The sequence below is a fragment of the Lepidochelys kempii genome, chromosome 9 (genome assembly GCF_965140265.1).
Source record: "Lepidochelys kempii isolate rLepKem1 chromosome 9, rLepKem1.hap2, whole genome shotgun sequence".
Taxonomy (NCBI): domain Eukaryota; kingdom Metazoa; phylum Chordata; order Testudines; family Cheloniidae; genus Lepidochelys; species Lepidochelys kempii.
In genome coordinates this window covers 74746168-74766613 of record NC_133264.1, presented here as the reverse complement: position 1 = coordinate 74766613, position 20446 = coordinate 74746168, and the positions used below count along the sequence as shown (strand labels likewise).

The window sequence follows — 20446 nt, the reverse complement described above, 5'->3', positions numbered from 1 at the left end:
CTAAAAGGACATTCATTTTTCACTTCTGGTCAAAAGCTTTCTACCTGCAGTTGGTAAAAAAATACTAAATGAAAGGTAAGATAAAAGCACCATTTTCCCCCTCCCCTCCCGTTTGTTTACATTTGACTGCACTTTGTGCAGAGTCTGTTTCAGTTTTTCCCCATAAAGTTAGTCAACTTCCACTTTTGTTTGTTACAGCAACAAGGGAGAAAAATATTTTAAATAAGAAAATTATACTATAAAAATTGACTGGGGGGAGGTATAACAACTGAAACCAAGCTTAACTTTTTTTTTTAAATTGAGTGGATTTCAAGTTGATTGTGTCTCTCCCTATAAAGAAAACAAGTTGGAAGTAGGTGGGGTGAGGAAGAGAAGCATTTCAGCCAGTTAAAGACATAGGATGGCAGTGCTTGAAACCTCTGCCAGTGGAGAAACAACAAGACCAACAGCAGAATTCAGGTCTAATGAAACTTTCAAAAATAGGATTGTGGGGAGAGTCTGATGGACTGTGAATGAGAAAATAAAGAAGCAAAAACGGAGGAAAACAGAAACCAGTGACCAAAAAGGGCTATAATATAGAGGTCAGGATCCCGATAATACATGCCCGATAACTTTTCAAAGGTCATGAAAATCTATTTCTTTTAAAAAGATTAAGATAAATATTTTAATTCTTCAGTCTTATCAAGGGAATCTTTTTTTTTTTTTACACTATACATGGTCTATTTAGATGTTTTCTTATGTGCATGTTACCATTTTACTATGTGAAGATGTTAATTGTTTATAAATCTATCATATGCTTTTAAAGTATTATAAAAAGGTAATTATGTTTTCTTGATTAAGTGCTTAGGAATTGTTTAATGTGTGTTAAATTGTTCACATGCATGTTTTATTTAATGTACTCTTTAGTCTCTTGGGAAAAGCACTATCCTGATCTGAACTACATTGGAACAGATATGCGCGTACATGAGAGAAATATATCCCTGAGAGGTCTGCAATTCACCTTAAGATGTGTTCATATCTTACAGAAGAAAACTCAGACAAAAGGCCTAAATGACAAGACTCTACACCATGCACAGGCTGTCAGTATAGAATGGACTAGGCAGATACTTTGACACAGAGTGAGATGTAACCATAATAGTGAAAACTGAGATATGCTCTGTAATTATAAAAGGAATGTTTACATAACTGAGGGTATAGTCAAACCTCTCAAGGCAGAAAATACTGGTTCTGTTAAACTCTGCAGAGATTAATGCTTCAGAAAGGCTGGATTGATGTTTATCTGTTAATGTCACTTTTTTCCAGAAAATGTCCTTAGTTACATACTGGAAGGTAGAAATTACTAGTCATCTATGCCTAGCTTTCACATTATCTGTACCTGCTTACAATAACTGTTAACAAAAATAAGGCAGAAGAAGATTACATTTGACGTGCTTAATGAAAACTAGGTTTTAGAGCAAATCCACTCCAACTATTAAGAAAGAGATGACTAATGCCCTTAACATGCTAATCCTGCCAAAAATATATAGGCAACGGAACAAAAATACCAACCATAGTGCAGTTTGACGATAAATGGATGATTTACTTCTACTAATATATCTCTCTCCATCTTTGTACGAACTCGATCTCGTACTGAAAAAAAGCAGAATACTAATAAATAATCCTCTATTTCAGTAAAGTGAAGGTAGAACAGGAAGGAATAGATAGTAAGTTCTAAATATCCAGAGAAATATAAAATAATCTTTATTTACCCTTTAAATCATTTCTTTTTATTTTGAGATATTACATTTTCCCTCTTACCACTATATATTTTAACCTTTCTAAATTCTGCAACAAATCCAGCTATATTTAGTGATCTAGCAAGTTTCTTTTCAAAAATCGTAAAAAAGTTGGGGAAGGTTGGGTTGTTTGGTGGTCAGGTTTTGTTCTTTTTTGGGGGGGGGGGAGGGGCTTCAGCTAATTTCAACTTCTAGATTCTGCCCCCATGAATATGTATTGTCTATTAAGATCATATTTTGGATTTTCTAGCAGTAACACTTCATGCCCAAATGTAACCCACAGTGGAGTAGAGTCCAGTGATGTGTCTTGTAAAGACAGAAACACCTTATAATTTGGCTTACTTTGACTTCCCCAATAAAGCAGGGTTGACTCAAAACTTGACAAATGAACAGTTTTGACCAAATTAGAACCATGGAAAATACAGGAAAACTGTTTATCTGTAATTCTCTTGTTGTAATAAAAAAAATGTTAAATGGACTTACAGAAGGTTAATATTAAAAAAAACCTGAAGACATCTGGACAGGTTTGAAATAAATTCTTAAGGCATGGCCTCAAAAAGGTTAATTAAAAAAATTGATGTCAAAGAAAGAATTATGACTTCACTGAAGGAACAGCTTGTTTAAGACAGAGGGCTATTTAATACAAAAATATTGACAATACTGACTTTAACACAGGAAGTATTTTCCAAGACCTTTATAAAGAAAACACACTTACCTTTCAGAGAAGCTTTTTTCAATACTTTCATTGCATAAAGCTGCTCAGCATCAGGACCAATTATTTTCCTCACAAGAAAAACCTGACCCAAAAAATATTTTATATTTCAAATTATTGCTAAAATTGTTATATATAACAGTGATTTAGTTTGAACAAAAAGTTATCATGGTCTGTTTTAGTATGAGGAAAAGAGAACAGACTGCACCAAATCATAGCCTCCATAGGGAAAAACTAAAATAATGGGAATAGGGGCAGAGAAAATCAGCAGGTTTTCACAGTACACCATTTTTTTGAGAAAGCAATTATTAAATCCAGTAAGGGACTATGAGATGATCTTTTGGTTGGATGTAGGAAGGAGCACCAGATGCTAGGACACACACACACACACACACACCCCCCGTGCAGGCAGAGCAACAAAAGTAATTGCACTCTCACCTCCACAAGTAACCGGATTGCAGGTGGTAGAAACCCCTAGGGTTCCTGAAGTAGCTAGACCTGGGCTCTAGGCACTCTTCAGTTTTTCTACAGAGATCAGCTTAAATTAATGCTTATAGAATGAATATTAACTTACATGCCACGTACCTGTATATTTTACACTAGTGTGTTAGGAAAGGGCAGCATGTCAAACAGGTGTCCCTAGCTCTGTCTCCTTCCCTACAAATGCTATGTAACCTCAAATACATAATCTCTGAAGTTGGAGTGTGAGGAGAAGGGAGTGGGGAAATACACCATTTAAGATCAAGGCCCTGCACCTTGGGGGAGGAGGGGGTGCCACTACAATTTTTCCCCTCAGTCTGCTTAAATTTGGAGAGTATGATCTTGCAGAGTAACAAATGTGATTAGAAAAATCGATTGCTACGGATTATGTGCATTTCCATACTATGAGCTCTTCCAGCGTAACTACTGAATTACCATTTCTAATACATTTCAATGAGCAAACTTTTACTACATCATCATAACATTAAAGTCCAATCATAGGTTTAAAAGTATGCTAACAAAAACCTGAGGTTCAAAAGTCTTTTCATTCTTATATTTATTTCCAGATTTTCAACACTAGAAGCAAAAAATGTTACCACTCTGTTTATGGTTTTAACTAGAAGTGGTTAAATAAAAGTATACCATATATACTCGTTCATGAGCCAAATTCTTTTAGTAAAAAAGAGAAGCACCAGAGAAGGGGGTCGGCTTATGAACGGGTATAGAGAGGGGAAATAGGTCCTTCCCCTTGCACTTGCCCCTCAACCACGCACCTCATTTATGCTCAATTATTTGAGCGTAAGCTTTCGTGAGCTACAGCTCACTTCATCGGATGCAGTGAGCTGTCTCTAAGGTGCCACAAGTACTCCTTTTCTTTTTGCAAATACAGACTAACACGGCTGCTACTCTGAAACCTGCCAGAAAGAGTGAAGGAGACAGCTTTGGGAGGCATGAGAGAGACAGTTCTCACACATACAGGTGACAGCTAATAGCCAGAACGATGACACCACAAAGAGGGAGAAGAAATAGAGGGAAAATAGAAGGAAGAAAATGGAAAAGGCAAGGATGAAGAGAGCAGGGGAGAGAAAACATTGAACCACAAAACAAAAGAAAGACCTAATCAGAAAAAAACTGAGTGGAGAGAGAAAAATATTGAGATATAAATAGTACTGAAAATTAGTGAACATTAATCTGAGTGAAACAATGAACCCTAAAGACCACTGAAGGAACAAAAGACAACACATTGTGGACAGGGAAAGAAAAAGAAAAAAATATACGTTACTTTATTTTTATAGAAAGACTGCTTTATTCAATGCTTTAATCAATGATTTTATGGTGGTTTGGCTGTTTCCAATAAGACAAAATTTAGAAGTTCTCACAGATTTTGGATGCAGAGGCCAACAACATTTCCCTGTAATTTTAACCCAGAAATTGACAGATGTAGAGTAATAGCTTCTCACCTCCAATCCATGCCTCTTACAGCTTCGCTTCCCTCTCTACAAGAGGTCCCACTACTGAACTAACTGCTCATTCACCCACTGAAACTTCATCCTTAAATCATCACTGGACACATCCTTGATCATGTGTGCATCACAGTCCAAAATATGATTAAAAAGTGCTAGGAATTTGAGGATAAAGAGACTTAATATCGTAGGCATAATACTGAACAACTCAACCAATTTTGTGACTGTATAGTTATTTGCCAGTGAAACTAGACAATTTTAATTTTCCCAAGTCAAATGAGGTCTACTCTGAATAGTTTTCTGCACTGCCAAGTTTCTCATGCAGTGCTTATAACTAACACAAGGACACCTGAAAAAAGTTTTAACTCTGAGTTTTACACTTCTAATGTGAAGTGCAACAGAAGAAAGTTTAACTTCAAAAATAATATTTTTAAATCAGTTCTATATCTATCTTTATATTTATTTTTCAATTAAATCAGGTATAAAGTTTTTAAGGTCTTGAAGCTCTATTTGGATAAGAATTCAATTCTGCATTTTGAAAATGATCTCACCCAGCCATCACTGAAGAAGAACAACTAGAGCCTGGGGTTTTTTCACAAAATGCAAAAACACAACAATTAAAATGAAAAACTCACCCCACAGCAGCGGCCCCTGAGTCTCCTGTCCCACAGCGCTGGGCCCAGCTCCAGCCATTACAACCTGGCACAGGGGACTGGAGCACCACTGAGGTTTGGCCCGTCCACCTCCCTCTGTCATGACCCCCAGACAGGGCCTCCACTGTGCCTGCCCCCCCCCCCGGACCCTTCCCACATACTCCTGAGGGCAGAACCTGACCCCCCAGGTGAGAGGAAAATGGATACAACCAAATAGCAAAACACTCCCCAAAATAAAAAGAATTTCACAGAACTCTAAGTATAACCTTGGTGGTTAAAGCAATAATTAGTACTGAATTCTATCAGATGCTTCATCACTCTGTAGGCCTACGGACAGTGATCAGAAAAGCCTTGTATCAATTTCTGAGGGCCAATATATCCACATTCCTTTCCTACACAGGCCCAGTAGCAGTTGCATGTGCATTTGTCACCTTAGGACTTGATTACTTCAACTTACTGCATATAAAGTTGCTCAAAGGCTTAGGAAGCAATAATCTACCCTCGAATACCAGAGCTAGAGAACTAGACATCTGTCAGAGTAACTTGGGTGGCTTCAGTAGTCCCTCACTGATGAGCACTGCAAGACGTCCAGGCATGGAGGTGTGTAGGAGGTCTAAGAGCTCGTGCAACTTCCCCTGGACAACTTCCAACGGAATCTCAAATGTACCTGTCATTCCGCATAGCAAATTTGTCTGTAAGGTAGATATTACATGTACCACCCCTCATCAAGAGGTAGCAACAAGACAGGTGCTGGGATGGAACAGTCCTCCACCTGTAAGTCCTCATCAGAGCCCTGATCATCCCACACAGTCAACACCACGGCAGCATGAGCTGACAGTGGAGTGGACAGTGGGGAAGGGGTTCTAGCTCTGGACTGGGTGCAGAAGCTAGTCTTCTGGCTTGTAATCTCCATAGTGCTCAATAAGGCCATAGGTTCCAATAAGTATAGGGAGAAGGAGGCCATGGGGTGGAAACCAAGGGATAGTACCAATGGGATAATAAAAAAAAAATCATCCTAGATTCTCACTCTGAGGTGTAAGGGTTTCAATACCTAGACCACAGAGTTTCAATACCTAGACCACAGAGAATGTACTGGAGACTCCTCGTTGCTATTATCTGAGCCTGAGGAAGAAATGCACTCCTCCCTTTGTGGGGCTGGAGCTTGAGTAGTTGGGAGCACACTCAGGCTGTGCTCGGTACTAAGCTTGGGGTATCAGACCATACCTTTATTACCAAAAACAGTGCCCAGTACCAAAGAGGCCATAAAGTAAGGCTATGATTTTGTCACGGAGGTCAGGAAGTCACCGATTCCGTGACTTCAGCCCCCAGGGGTAGCCCTGCCACCCTCAGCCTACGCGGGCAGCAGGGGAAGCCCCACTACCTCTGGCCCAGGGGGAGTCTGCAGCTCTGAGCCGCGGGTGGATGGGCACCGTGGAGCTCCGAGCTGGCCCCACAGCTGCCCAGCGGCTTCCCATTTTCATAGAAGATCATATAGTCCAACCCCCTGCTCAAAGCAGGGCCAATCCCCAATTTTTGCCCCAGATCCCTAAATGGCCCCCTCAAGGAATGAACTCACAACCCTGGGTTTAGCAGGCCAATGCTCAAATTCAGGGACAGGTCTTAATTGCCTGAGACCTGTCTGTGACTTTTACTAAAAATATCCGTGACAAAATCTTCACCTTAGCCATAAGATCCCTTGATATCACACAGGTTTCAGTATCAAGTACATTAGTGCTGCAGGTGGGCAAATGTAAGGTGCCTGTACCAGAGATATCAGTAACAGGGGCTTCAATGCAAGGGGTTTGTACCTGGTAATTTCTGACTCAGTGGAGAAGTTGGTCCCAGTGTTCTGTGACTGATGCCTAAGTGGGCAGCATAGGGTCCCTTCTTGGGCCTTGAACTACTCTTCTCAAATGTAATTCAAGGGTATTTCTAGTTTCTTAAGGTAGGACCCAGTGATGGAGGTCTAGACCTCTTCCCCTTAGAGATTTAGTCCTCCTTCCTCCCCCCAACCTCTGAGGTTTTAGCAGCTGTGGAGGATGATTCTTTACAAGTGCCTGTCTAAGATATAAAACCGAGGAGTACTTGTGGCACCTTAGAGACTAACACATTTATATGGGCATAAGCTTTCGTGGGCTAAAATCCACTTCATCAGATGCCCAAATAAATCTGTTTGTCTCTAAGGTGCCACAAGTACTCCTCGGTTTTTTTTGCTGATACAGACTAACACAGCTACCACTCTGAAACCTGTCTCAGATATATAAGCCTAAGAGCCAGTGGAAGCACTCTGAGGAGGAATAGTCAATATTTTCACCCCCAGCTGCTTCAGGATCTGAAGAGAAGCGCAATGATCTATCCAGACAAAACAATTCTGAGCAAGACTTTCGACTTTTGAGTTCTTTGAGAATGATTTACAAATGGCACTTCTTTCTTGTATGTACCCCTCACCATGTCACAATAAGCACCTCATACGTCCATCAGAAAGAGTCATTTTTAAGCCTGGAGGTGTGCATTCAGTCATAACGATAGGATCCCAGTACCAGGAAGTCTCACAGACAAAGAAAAGGGCTGCTTCTTACAGTAAGAAAGGAAACAAGTGAAAAATAGCTCAACTAATCCTTTCTATTTACAATACAATGGATAGATCACAGTGAGGGAGAAACTCACTGGTGGTTCCAACTCATAGCCACAGTAGGGACAAGGAACTAAGACAGCTGTGGTCACCCCACCCTTTATGCTCTCAGATGGAAGGCACAAGGACACTCAGGGAGCAGGCGTGGCCCCAAACAAATACTGCTGACCAAATGAATCCAAACTCAAGTTCATGGGGTGCAGATGCTCAGATATTGCAAAGTGGACAAATTCACATTTTTGGTCAAGGAGCATCTGCAACAAAAATCTTTTCAGCAGTGAAATGTTTCATGGTACAGCATTGTTCTAACAGAGTCAATTTAGAAAGTTGGCCACACTCCTGGTTTAAATATTGCATATTGTAAAAAGTTAAGCCCACACAACATCCAACCAAATGACACCTCATGTATGCTGATGTAATACCTAACGAGCAAGTTAAGGACATGTCCCAGCAAAGGACTAAAGTCAACATGACAACACCCCATACCATCCCCCATTTAAGGCTGAAACATGTTTCTCTGGTCCATGCTGTATTCTATTAATAGTTCTTTCCAAACTCTAATTAAAACCCGCCTTCTCAATCTATTGTTTAATGTCATTACCTTCCTAACCCACCTGTCTGTGTGGGGCTATCACATACATAGAATAAAGAAACATTTAAAATGCGGAAGAGATGGACTTAAGAGAAAAGAATTGGCTAAACAACAATTCAGGGGGTACATATGACAGGTCAAGCATATATAACGTATGATTGTAAAAACACCCAACAGGTATAATTAAGAGTTATGGAATAAAAGTGAGAAGGGATCATTTATGCTGAACTTCACAGATGCCAGACCTTGACAGATCTATTAGGCTGTGAAGTAGTCTCCCAAGGAAAGTCTCAACGCATAGGTCAATTAAAGCTAGACTGGACAAAGCACTAGTAAGTGCACAACAGGGAATAATCCTACATTAGCAGGGAGATTGAGTAGATAAAAGACTTTTCCCATCTCTCACTTGTGAGAAAATATGTACTCCACATTTAGAGACAGTAACTGTGGAACAGGATAAAGGAAACTTGCCACAAATATCAAGTGATACTATATACCCTTCCACAAGAGTTTTATCCTCCTCATGTGACATGGCTAAGTAAATGAACCCCACCGTACATCTCTTCTGCAAGAAACTGACAATTGATCTCAGCATGGATAGCAGGAAGAATGGAGTGGAAACACTGGTCTTAGTTAGACTTAGTTATAGCAACAAAAAGGGTAAAGAATGTCTAAAGGACAAGCAAGTTCAGGTTAATAGAGGGCTACTGGGTGCAAGGTTTAAATTTTCTAATACTGTCACCTCCACATAAGAACGTACAAGTCAGGGAATAACATCCTCAAAAACAAGCCAATTTTCACAGGTGTGTGTTTGTGGCTTATTAGGCCTCTAAAAACCATGTCGGCCTTCTCTAACTCAGTCTCAAACTGCTGACAGTAACCTGTTTCATCAAGATTAAGAATGTTTTTGTATTGTTCTGCACCCAGCCTTGCAGTCCTGTTACTTATAGGAAAATTACCCTTGACTTTAATGGGAGTTTTGCCTACATGAGAACTGCAAGATTGTGCTCCTAATGCTAAGGAAAAACAATATGGTGATCAAAGGGAGAAATTCATGTCCTGCTTCACAGGCAGAGTTGCAACATACAAAGGCCTCAAGAATCCATCAGTACCCAGTGACACTGTAAACTCTACAGGAAAAAAAGATGTACTTTTGACAGCAGACAGGAGTATTCAGAAGCTATAAAACCAACTTTAATGGAGAAGTTCATTAATGTTAACAAGTAGGACTAAGTAGCTGTCTATTAGAAGTCTAGGATTGGGATAAAAAAAAGTTTGTATCTTACCTTTCCAAATGATCCCTGACCAAGAACCTTAAGTAATTCAAACTGTGCGGGATCTGCTTTCTCACACCCTTCTTTCACATGATGGGTAATAGGAATTTCTTTCACATTTCCTTCATCCTGTTAAAAAAAATGAGGTGGGGCGGAAAGAGGGAGGAAATCAGCACAACACTGAAAAGTATTGAAATAGTTATCTCTTACAATATGTATATACAACTACCGGCTGCATTTGTAGATAATTATTGAAAGGGCACTAATGTTATTTTTATAATTTAACAAGTCATTTTCCTTACTGTTCATATATATTCTCCTTTAGGAATCCTGAACTTGAAGTCTGTTTCCTCACCAAATTCCCTTCCACTAAGACAATATTCTTTATGGAAGGATTGTAACCATATTATGGATTGTAACCATTACAAATTTCCCCAGAAGAAAGGAATTACAGCATCACAAGGCTGAGATGGCACATCCATTCTAAATCCCTGGCTTCAGTTCCATTTAGCTCTCTCAAAAATAATCATCTGGGGCTGAAATTTATGCTTGGCCTTGGCCAAAATATTGTTAATTAAAACTTACTGGCGATTCCCTCATCCTTCTGAATTAACTGAGAATAAAAGGAAGAGTCCAGAACAAACAGCAAATGAAGTTATTGACCTGAACAACAGAAGGATGTGCATCATTTGGTGACAGTCAACAGAATCTGAATAGTCTATCTAAGCTTAAGAATTCTTCATGGAAAAGCCACCCCTGTGATATGTAAAACAGTTCACAGAAAGATCAGTCTTTGCTGTGATCAGTTCACTTTTTTCAAAAGTTGAGTACAAATCTGAGGTTGGGTAGGAGATTCACCAGGTCTTCAACTACTCTAGCTGCTTCTTGCAGGGATGGCACCTTCTCTAATAAGCAGTGCAGATGACAGTATGAAAATCTGTGTGTGCAGCACGACAGCAGCTACTATTAAGAAAACCCTGGGAGCCAAGGTGAAACCAAATGAGATGATGTACTGTTGATGTATTTAACCCAAGGTGAAAGAGAAAAACTTCTGGTGAGCCACACAGTTAGAATATCAAATAAGCATCCTTCAAATGAAGTTAAGTGCTTAGGTCTACCACAATAACAGAAAAGGTCATTTGAGCCTTGAAATATTTGAAGGTGGAAGAGATCGGATCGAATGAGAAAAATGCTGAAATTTCTTGAGCACTGCAAGCAGAAGTGAATAGACTCCAAAGAATCTGGCCTGAACTGACATTGGGCTTACTGCTTTCAAGTCCTGGAGGTGCCCAGTTACTACCCACTTCCACATTATTAGTTCCTTCCCATGCTCAGAAGCTACGTCTTGAGGGAAGATAGCTAAAACTCAATACATACACTATGGTATTGCACCTTAGATATGTGGGGGGATGGGAAGGGGAAAGCCAACCCTGCCTTTTGTGGGAGGACTGGCTTTCTGGCATCAAAATTTTTCCATGGCCAGTTTGAGGAATGGGAGAGCTACTGCCTAATATCATGCATCAAAGCTTCCAAGGTCAGATATAGAGAGTCTCTTGAGGCAAGAACAGATATGGAAACTCCCAGATGATCTGTGGAAGCTCTGCTGATCCTGATTTAAGCAGGAAAAGCAGTGCTTCCTATAAATAGACAGTCTTTCTCCTTCAGGTCTTGATTCAAGGCCTCCCCCACAAAAGCCTCTTCTTTGTCAGAATCGACAATAAGATGTTTTGTTTGGAATCCCGACAGCCATATTCAAAGCTAGAGGGTCCTTCTACTCATATTAACAGGCAAAAGTAAGAAAACTGTGTGCATGCTTCTGGGGGAAGTATCAAAGTCAAAATCCAAGGTTAGGAGTTAACTCATTAAGCTTTATGCCCAGGCAAACAGGTTAATTTTTTCCTTTGGTGCAAGAAGCTACAACTGTAAAGTTAACTCTCTGTTTTGTGACAAGATCATTTCTCCTTTAACTATATTAAATGCCCAGAGACTTCATTAATACAGCAATACGGTCTCCTATTGGTTTCTTGTGCCCTTCCAGAACAAGAAGAGTGGCTAACCTTAATTTTCTGAAAGGTAGAAAATACAAAGTTAAGATGCATTCCAGGGATGGCACGTATCTTAACTCTGCTTCTTCAGGAGCTGGCAACAACCACTGGGAATGGTTCAGTAAGGATGCTGCAAAGGTTAAACAAACAAAGAAAGCGGTAGATTGTCCATCTCTTGATGTCTTGAAACCAAGACTGGATGCCTTCATTTTCCTCCTTTCACCATTCCCTCCCTAAAGGTCAGCATGGTTTCATGCTCAGAATAACTGATACATATTTTGTTTTATAAAATGCCTCATAACTGATTTGAAAGATCTTTTCCCAATGTAAGTCACCAATACGCTGCAATTGTCTAGGCACATGAATCTTGCCAGCTTAGAGAGAGTAAGAACAGAAGAGAAAGGGATGAAAAGAAGAAAAAATAAATCAAAAAGATCTTTTTTTAAAAGAATCACCACCACCCCCTCTCAGTTGTAGGACAGCACCTATTTCCCCTTTTGTGGAAGTGCTGGGAGTGGTCACTGCTACTGAAGCTTATGAATAGCTGAGGTGGCATCTTCATAATGCTGGCAAACAGTTTGAAAATTTGAGTGCAGGAACAAGTCAAAGCAGGGGGATTATAGGAGTGAATAGTGTGATTTGAACACATAATAAGATTAGTAAGAGATAATTGTACATCTATAAATACTTGTATCCTGACTAAAAACACTAGAGTACAAAGATCCATACATTGTACAATTGATAATTTTGCAAGCTAGATACCCAGAACCAAAGTGTGGAGGCAGATGGGGACAGTCCAGTTATGCATCAGGAAACGTACCATTTCTGAAAAATATGCTGTTTCACCAAAACCAAAATGTTTAGCAGATATGTTTCCACAAAACTTTAATTGGAAAGGTTTCTGAGTCCGAGGAAGAGAGAGAAAAAACACAGTTTAGCTCAGGGGTTCTCAGACTGGAGGTTAGAAGACAAGTGCTCGTTTCCTTTCTTTTCACCTGTTAAGCTGGGGTGGTCAAACTACAGTCCACGGGCCAAATCTGGCCCACCAGCCATTTTAATTCAGACCTTGAGCTCCTGCTGGGGAGCAGGGTCTGGGGCTTGCCCCACTCCGGCGCTCCAGCTGGGGAACAGGGTCAGGGGCCACTCCACACAGCTCCAGGAAGCAGCCGCATGGCCCCACTCCAGCTGAGTAGCAGGGTCGGGGGCCACGCCACATGGCTCCCGGAAGCAGTGGCATGGCCCCCGCTCCGGCTCTTACACATAGGGGCAGCCAGTGGCTTCCACTCTGCACGCTGCTCCCGCCCCAAGTTCCGCCCCTGCAGCTCCCATTGGCCAGGAACCACAGCGAATGGGAGCGGACGGGGCAGTGTCCAGAGCCGCCTGGCCACATCTCCATGTAGGAGCCGGAGAAGGGACTTGCCGCGGCTTCCGGGAGCCATTTGAGGTAAGGGCCACCCAGAGCCTGCACCCCTGAGCCTCGCCCCAACCCCCTGCCCCAGCCCTGATCCCCCTCCAGGTCTCCAAACCCCTTGATCCCAGCCCAGAGCACCCTCCTACACCCCAAATTCCTCATCCCCCATACCACCACACCCCACTCCCCCACCCCAGCCCGGAGCCCCCTCCCGCACCCTGAACTCCTCATTTCTGGCCCCAACTCAAAACCCGCACCCCCTTCTGCACCCCAACCCCAATTCTGTGGGGATCATGGCCCGCCATACAATTTCTATTCCCAGATGTGGCCCTCAGGCCAAAAAGTTTGCCCACCCGTGTGGTAAGCTAAGGAAGCACAGCACAACTTACCACATTTCCATACCCTCCACTTCCATACCACCCCTCAGTGTGTTCTGGTAGGAGCAGTGGCAAAGCTACTTCATTTTAAAGAAGTATGGCTCTCTCCATCAGCACAAGGAAACAGCAGCTGAACCACACTGGTGCAAAAATCCCTAATGTAGACAAGTTCTAACATCCAAGCCCCAGTCCATCCAATACAAGAACCAAAATCGCCTTTCCAACTGGTTTTCATTCTACACATATTAGGAATTTAAGGCTATGTCTACATTAGCAAGCTTACAGCAGCACAGCTGCACTGATGCAGCTGTGACGCTGCACTGATGCAGCTGTGACGCTGCACTGATGCAGCTGTGACGCTGCACTGATGCAGCTGTGACGCTGCACTGATGCAGCTGTGACGCTGCACTGATGCAGCTGTGACGCTGCACTGATGCAGCTGTGACGCTGCACTGATGCAGCTGTGACGCTGCACTGATGCAGCTGTGACGCTGCACTGATGCAGCTGTGACGCTGCACTGATGCAGCTGTGACGCTGCACTGATGCAGCTGTGACGCTGCACTGATGCAGCTGTGACGCTGCACTGATGCAGCTGTGACGCTGCACTGATGCAGCTGTGACGCTGCACTGATGCAGCTGTGACGCTGCACTGATGCAGCTGTGACGCTGCACTGATGCAGCTGTGACGCTGCACTGATGCAGCTGTGACGCTGCACTGATGCAGCTGTGACGCTGCACTGATGCAGCTGTGACGCTGCACTGATGCAGCTGTGACGCTGCACTGATGCAGCTGTGACGCTGCACTGATGCAGCTGTGACGCTGCACTGATGCAGCTGTGACGCTGCACTGATGCAGCTGTGACGCTGCACTGATGCAGCTGTGACGCTGCACTGATGCAGCTGTGACGCTGCACTGATGCAGCTGTGACGCTGCACTGATGCAGCTGTGACGCTGCACTGATGCAGCTGTGACGCTGCACTGATGCAGCTGTGACGCTGCACTGATGCAGCTGTGACGCTGCACTGATGCAGCTGTGACGCTGCACTGATGCAGCTGTGACGCTGCACTGATGCAGCTGTGACGCTGCACTGATGCAGCTGTGACGCTGCACTGATGCAGCTGTGACGCTGCACTGATGCAGCTGTGACGCTGCACTGATGCAGCTGTGACGCTGCACTGATGCAGCTGTGACGCTGCACTGATGCAGCTGTGACGCTGCACTGATGCAGCTGTGACGCTGCACTGATGCAGCTGTGACGCTGCACTGATGCAGCTGTGACGCTGCACTGATGCAGCTGTGACGCTGCACTGATGCAGCTGTGACGCTGCAAGATCACTCATGTAGCCACTCTATGCCTACAGGAGACAGCTCTCCCATCTACATAATTAAACCACCTCCAATGAGCAGCAGTAGCTATGTCAGTAGGAAAGCGTCTCCCGCCGACATAACACCATCCACACCAGCACTTCTATCAGTGTAATTATGTCGCTCAGAAGGGTATTTTTTCACATCCCTGAGCAACATAAGTTACACCAACAAAAGTGCTAGTACAGACATAGCATAAGTTTTGCTTTAAAGAAAAGGCAGGAAAGAAATACTAGCAGAATTCAAGTTGCCTGGTGACAGCAAGAATTTCTTTAGTTATACATTTAACTGCCTAATAAAATCTTAAATAGCTGTTGATGCTTCACATTAAGACAGAGAAACATTTTACTTAGAAGCCTTTCTATTTCAACATCACTGTCTTCATTTTTGTTCCTTAATACTTAGAACATTTGCATGAAAACAAATTTCTTAAAAGTTCATCTGCTCTTATGTTTATCACCCACCTTGAATCATTATCCTCTGACATCACAATTGGTTGCTGTGGAAACTGACAGTTATTAAACGGGGAACTCAGGAGAAAAATTTGTTTTTCATGCTAATTTCAATTAAAATAAAGAAGAAGTCAATTATAAAGGATGCTTTATAAAGGTAAAATATTTATTTTAAAAAGCAGCTTATTTTATATTTAGTATTCTCTACTATTAGAGAGTTGCAACTTGGCACCCTTGCTGGACATGCAGAGACCTCTGCAACACCCGTGTCAAAGAATGAATAGATTAAAAAAATGATGCTCGGTTTTACTTTTTGGTGCATAAAAAAAATTAACAATTTCCAATGCTACTTTTATAAATTTCAATTAGGTGAAGCAACTACCAAAGTGTGGTACATTTGCAGTGTATTTGCTATAGGCATGTCTACACAGTCAGTGCATGGCAAGCCAAGGTGTGAATCTACAACACACTAATTGCTGTGCAGATGCTCCTATCAGGCACTAGAAGTTCTGTAGTGCACTCTGACTTTTGGGAGTAGCTTCGGCAAGTTAGTTTGCAGCAAGACAATGCACTATAGATTCACACTCTGGCTTGTGCCCAGTAACTTGCCCTTTGCAAATACATTTCACCACAAGTATAATTCCACATAATCTGACCCTGATCATAAACTTTAAATTTTAATATTTATCCGCAAAGGGTCACTCTCAGATTACAAGTTTCCCCAACAAATCTGATATAATTAAAACTGAAAATTTCTAAATGCTAATTTATTTTACACTATTCCTCTTTACGTTCATTCAGGTTGAACACTGAAAATATATTAACCCGTTTCTATTTTATTTCTAGTCTAGTCTCCCTCGATTATAAATCTGGTTAAGTGGTTTTGTGCTTTGCTGCCTGGGCAACAACATCCATTTCAGGGCTTAGCATGTGCCAAGCCTCACTGACTTGCTTGCTTACATAAGAGGTAGTTAGTTTCAGCTGCTTAAAGTGGAGGTAATCCAGCACCTACAGCAATATCACTATCAGTTTTGGCTTGTTGCTCAATAATTTATTTACAGCATGAGGGGAGGGTGGCTCCAAGCGCTTCACAATCGGATCAAGCAAGCTCTGAGAGATTCCTTTAGTTCAGGTAAAGCAAAGGGCTTTGACACAACCTACTGCTCATCTCCGTTTACCATGTGGAACAGATTTCTACCAAATTGGAGTCTGTTTATTCCATTGTGCTGGAAGATGTACAAACAAAATAAGAGTTGCTGCCCCAGGCTTACAATCTACACCACTTAAAGAAGACTCAGATATTTTGGTAGTAATGTAGTAGCACACATACTGGCTATTATTACATATAAGGTCTATTTGACACCTCTTCTCCAGGGGCCCATCCAGAGGCTATGGATATCATATTTGCTGAGAAACTACTTTTCCCATTATAAATTTAGGCTTTTTACTGTGGAGAATTACTTAGTTTGAGATTACTCTGAAACCTTAGTTTGAGATTGATTCTGCACGGAAAGTACCAATATTCAACATGTTTTGGGGATGTAACTTGACAAAACATTGGACAGGATCTGTCTTTGGTACAGTATTTCTAAAAAGGCCATCTTCACAGAAAGGTCAAAATGACTATATCTTTGTTTTCAATAGGCAGGTTACACAACTTAGTATTTATCTTATGGGAGTGATAGACACTTCAGAAGATGTACAGTCAAACTACCAAAACAACTACAGTAAAAAGGGTGACTGACGTTTTCAAAGTCAAAATAGTAATGCATTAAGCCCTGTCACCCAACACAAGATCTGCCATAGCTGACCAAACAATCTGTCACCAACAAAATCTGGTCCAATAAAAGGTATTACACTTCACCCACTTTGTCTCTCAAACAATCCACACAAATTCAGTATCCCTGTTCTAGCACCTGAAGCTTCAGAGGGCATTGAAAACCACTTCATAAAAGCATTTAATCTCTCATTTAATGTAGTATAGAGCAAGAAAAAGTTCTTTCCTAATCCTTGCCCGTGAGTAGCTCATGCCCTGAAGCTTGACAAGTTTTCTCCCTTTCAAATCAAACTAAATTGACTAAATAATCTGGGCTAGATCAATCAAAATATTTAAATTAAGTGGGTCTTGGAAGATTCACAGAAAATTTAAGAATTCCTAGTTAGCAGCCCAGGATCCAAACAGCCCAATAAAAAGAAACAGGCCACGATTTTTTAAAATGATAGACTTAATTTTTGGGCACCCAACTTGAGACTCCTTTAAGGAACCCATTTTATAGAAAGAGCCTTTCCTCTGAACCTTGAGAAGCAATGAAGTGTAGAGACATAATTGCAAATGAGCCCTGTCCCCAATAAGAAAAACATTTACTGAACTTCAGATGCTTGCTTTGAAATAAAACATCAGATATGTAGCTTGCAGGCTTGTGGCCAAAAGATTCACGCCAGATATCTTTCAGAATTGCACCTATAAATATCAACAGTAGAGTCAAGCTCAGTACAGGACTTTTCTACCTTCTTCTCAACCCCAAAGAATTGAAAAGGGAGCATTATACCTCGACTTAAATGGAGATTTTATGAGCCAGTCATCTTGGCAAGGTTATGTGTTACTTATGAGGATAAGAATGATCAGTCACCATCATCAGATATTAAGTGAACAACTTTGTGGAGTGCAGGCAGCACAAGATATAACACCATAAAATGGAAATGGTCGTTGCCCAGTTTAAATCTGATACACATCCTAGGCATACTTCTGATCAATATTTGGGAGCAAGATGTATACTTTCATGCCTTGATCAGGAGAAAACCTGGAAGAAGCTATGCTGAAACTGAGGGCCATAAACCAATCTGATAATCTGGAGAAGGGAACATTTTCCAGGAAAAAAAAAACAAAAACAAAACATGAATCATCATCTTCCTGAGATGCTTAGTCAGTTTTCAAAAAGGTCAAAAATGGGGTACAGGCCTGCTTTTTTCTTTGGAATAAGAAAACCGGAATTAATCTCTTTGCTCTATTATATATCTACTGTAAAATCAACAGTTGAGATCATCCCAAGGAAATGAAAGATTAGGAGGCCAGGTCAAAACCCAGCCCCTTTCCAACTGGAAGGCAGCCTCATTCAGTCATCTCCAATTGTTTATACTGCTTGCTTTGTGGCTCAAACCACGGTGCACAACTACTACAGTGGGTAACTCTTTTAAAAGGACTTCCCCACGGCTCTATGCAAGCAATAAGCATCCAATACTATATTCATCAAAACGTACTTACATTGTAAGAATATGGTTCTCCTTCTTCCATGGGTTCATCCACCATTTTAAGACCATTCAGCTAGAAGGGAAAAAAGATTAATCAGCAGCAGCTACGTGAGAGAGACAGGAGTAAGTTAGAATAGCATTACAACCCAATTCCAACAGAAATACTTTCATTGCTAATCTGATTAATATTATAAAGCAAGCAAAAATGAAAGTTGGGTTTCCTTTTGGATTGACAACTGCAATTTTGAACCAGGTCAGACTACAAAGAGACAGCTGCTTATTCATTTAACAAATTGCTTTGTAAATTTTGCTACGTTGTGTTGATTGACTAGGGATTAATTAAAAATAGAAGCTGTGCACAACACTTATGTCAGACATTGCGTACAGTGCCTTCCCCACTCTTGCTAGGAAATGTCTGCCACACAGTTTAAGAAACTGTAGTTTGCCAGTGAGCTAATTTAGAGTTTAAGAAGGAAAGATTATGAACAGGTCTTAGATTTATCGAAGAAAACATGGAAATATTTATCAAGAAGTTAAAATCAAGTATAAATTCTTTGTGTACTAGAATATTTTGGAAAATAATTTGAGATTCCATAACTATATGTCCTTAAAATAATTTTGAAAATTTTTATACTCGCCATTATTCAATGGATCTAAATCAGTGGTTCTCAAACTAGGGGCACCGCTTGTTCAGGGAAAGCTCCTGGCGGGCCGGGCCAGTTTGTTTACCAGCCACGGTTCACTGCTCCAGGCCAATGAGGGCTGCAGGAAGAGCAGCCAGCACATCCTTCGGCCCACGCCGCTTCCCACAGCCCCCATTGGCCTGGAGCAGCGAACCGCGGCCAGTGGGAGCCACGATCAGCCAAACCTGCAGACACGGCAGGTAAACAAACCGGCCCGGCCTGCCAGGGGCTTTCCCTAAACAAGCAGCACCCCTAGTTTGAGAACCACTGATCTAGATAATTCTACCTTGGCAAACTGAGTAATTCTCAAACTTTGTGACGTACTACCATTTCTAATGGAGGAATTGAGGTCTACAGGATTTTTAAAAAATTAGGAACAAAGAATTATAGATGCCACAGAGAAGGAAACTTGTCTGTGAACAGATCATTTTAAAACGGCTGGTATGTAAAAAGAAAAGGAAAAATAGGAGTAATATTGTGTAGATTTAATACCAACAATTTGGAAGAAATGAAACTAGTTTAATTAAAACACTACCCCACCTGTAACAAATCTTCCTTTCTCAGCTTCTCAACCAACTAGAAGTACAGTAAGCCAACATACTAAAACATGTAATTTATAAAATTAGTAATGTAGATGTCCTGTAGTTAAACTTTTCCTCCTCACTAACAAACACTAAATTTGGCTTAACAGTTGAAACTTAACACAAAAATAAAAGGATATGCCCTGCTTCAACATGCAATGTATTAATTTAAAAACTGGAAAAACCTGGTGAAAAGGGTGAGGCCAATTATTCATTTTGATATAGCAATTACCATGCAATTCAAAACATTAGTAATTATCACAATATCTCCACCCTCATGTGGCACACACATCACTCAGGAAAATGTTAAATAATATAAATTATGAGAAACATATTAGTGAACTAATATTTTTTATTTCTGGAAATGAAAATTCAGGCAATACACTAGGTTACACAGCTAAATACAAGCCAGATTTTAAATTTTACCTACTCTTTTTGGCCTATCTAAAATATCAAGAGAAAGAATAGGATGTTTACCAATACATCTCTTCCTTCACTGTTGCATGTGATTTTTAGGAGAGGTTTAATTCTTGAAGTAGTGAAATCTGATGCAAACTAAATCTGAAATCTGGTTAGCAAAATGCAACCCAGAAAAAAGTGGAAGTATTCTTTTTTTTTTTTTTTAAATGTACTCAAGATGCTGTTCATAGCAAAAGTTGAGGTTTCGGCTAACTTCGGTCTCTTCCTAGTGTTTTTATT

General features: G+C 41.0%; 1 protein-coding gene across 3 annotated transcripts in view; it reads right to left on the bottom strand.

Moving 5' to 3' along the window:
* RPS6KA6 (ribosomal protein S6 kinase A6) overlaps positions 1 to 20446 on the bottom strand; it is a 79994-nt gene that overhangs the window by 48906 nt on the left and 10642 nt on the right. For 2 of the 3 annotated variants that reach the window (XM_073360914.1, XM_073360916.1), the window contains exons 2-5: positions 18497 to 18556; positions 9594 to 9710; positions 2491 to 2572; positions 1549 to 1629 (exon numbers count right to left, since the gene is read on the bottom strand). In XM_073360914.1, coding sequence (XP_073217015.1) covers positions 1549 to 1629; positions 2491 to 2572; positions 9594 to 9710; positions 18497 to 18556 — 340 coding nt within the window. The remainder of the gene's footprint in view (positions 1 to 1548; positions 1630 to 2490; positions 2573 to 9593; positions 9711 to 18496; positions 18557 to 20446) is intronic. The other variant, XM_073360915.1, reaches the window with a different exon arrangement.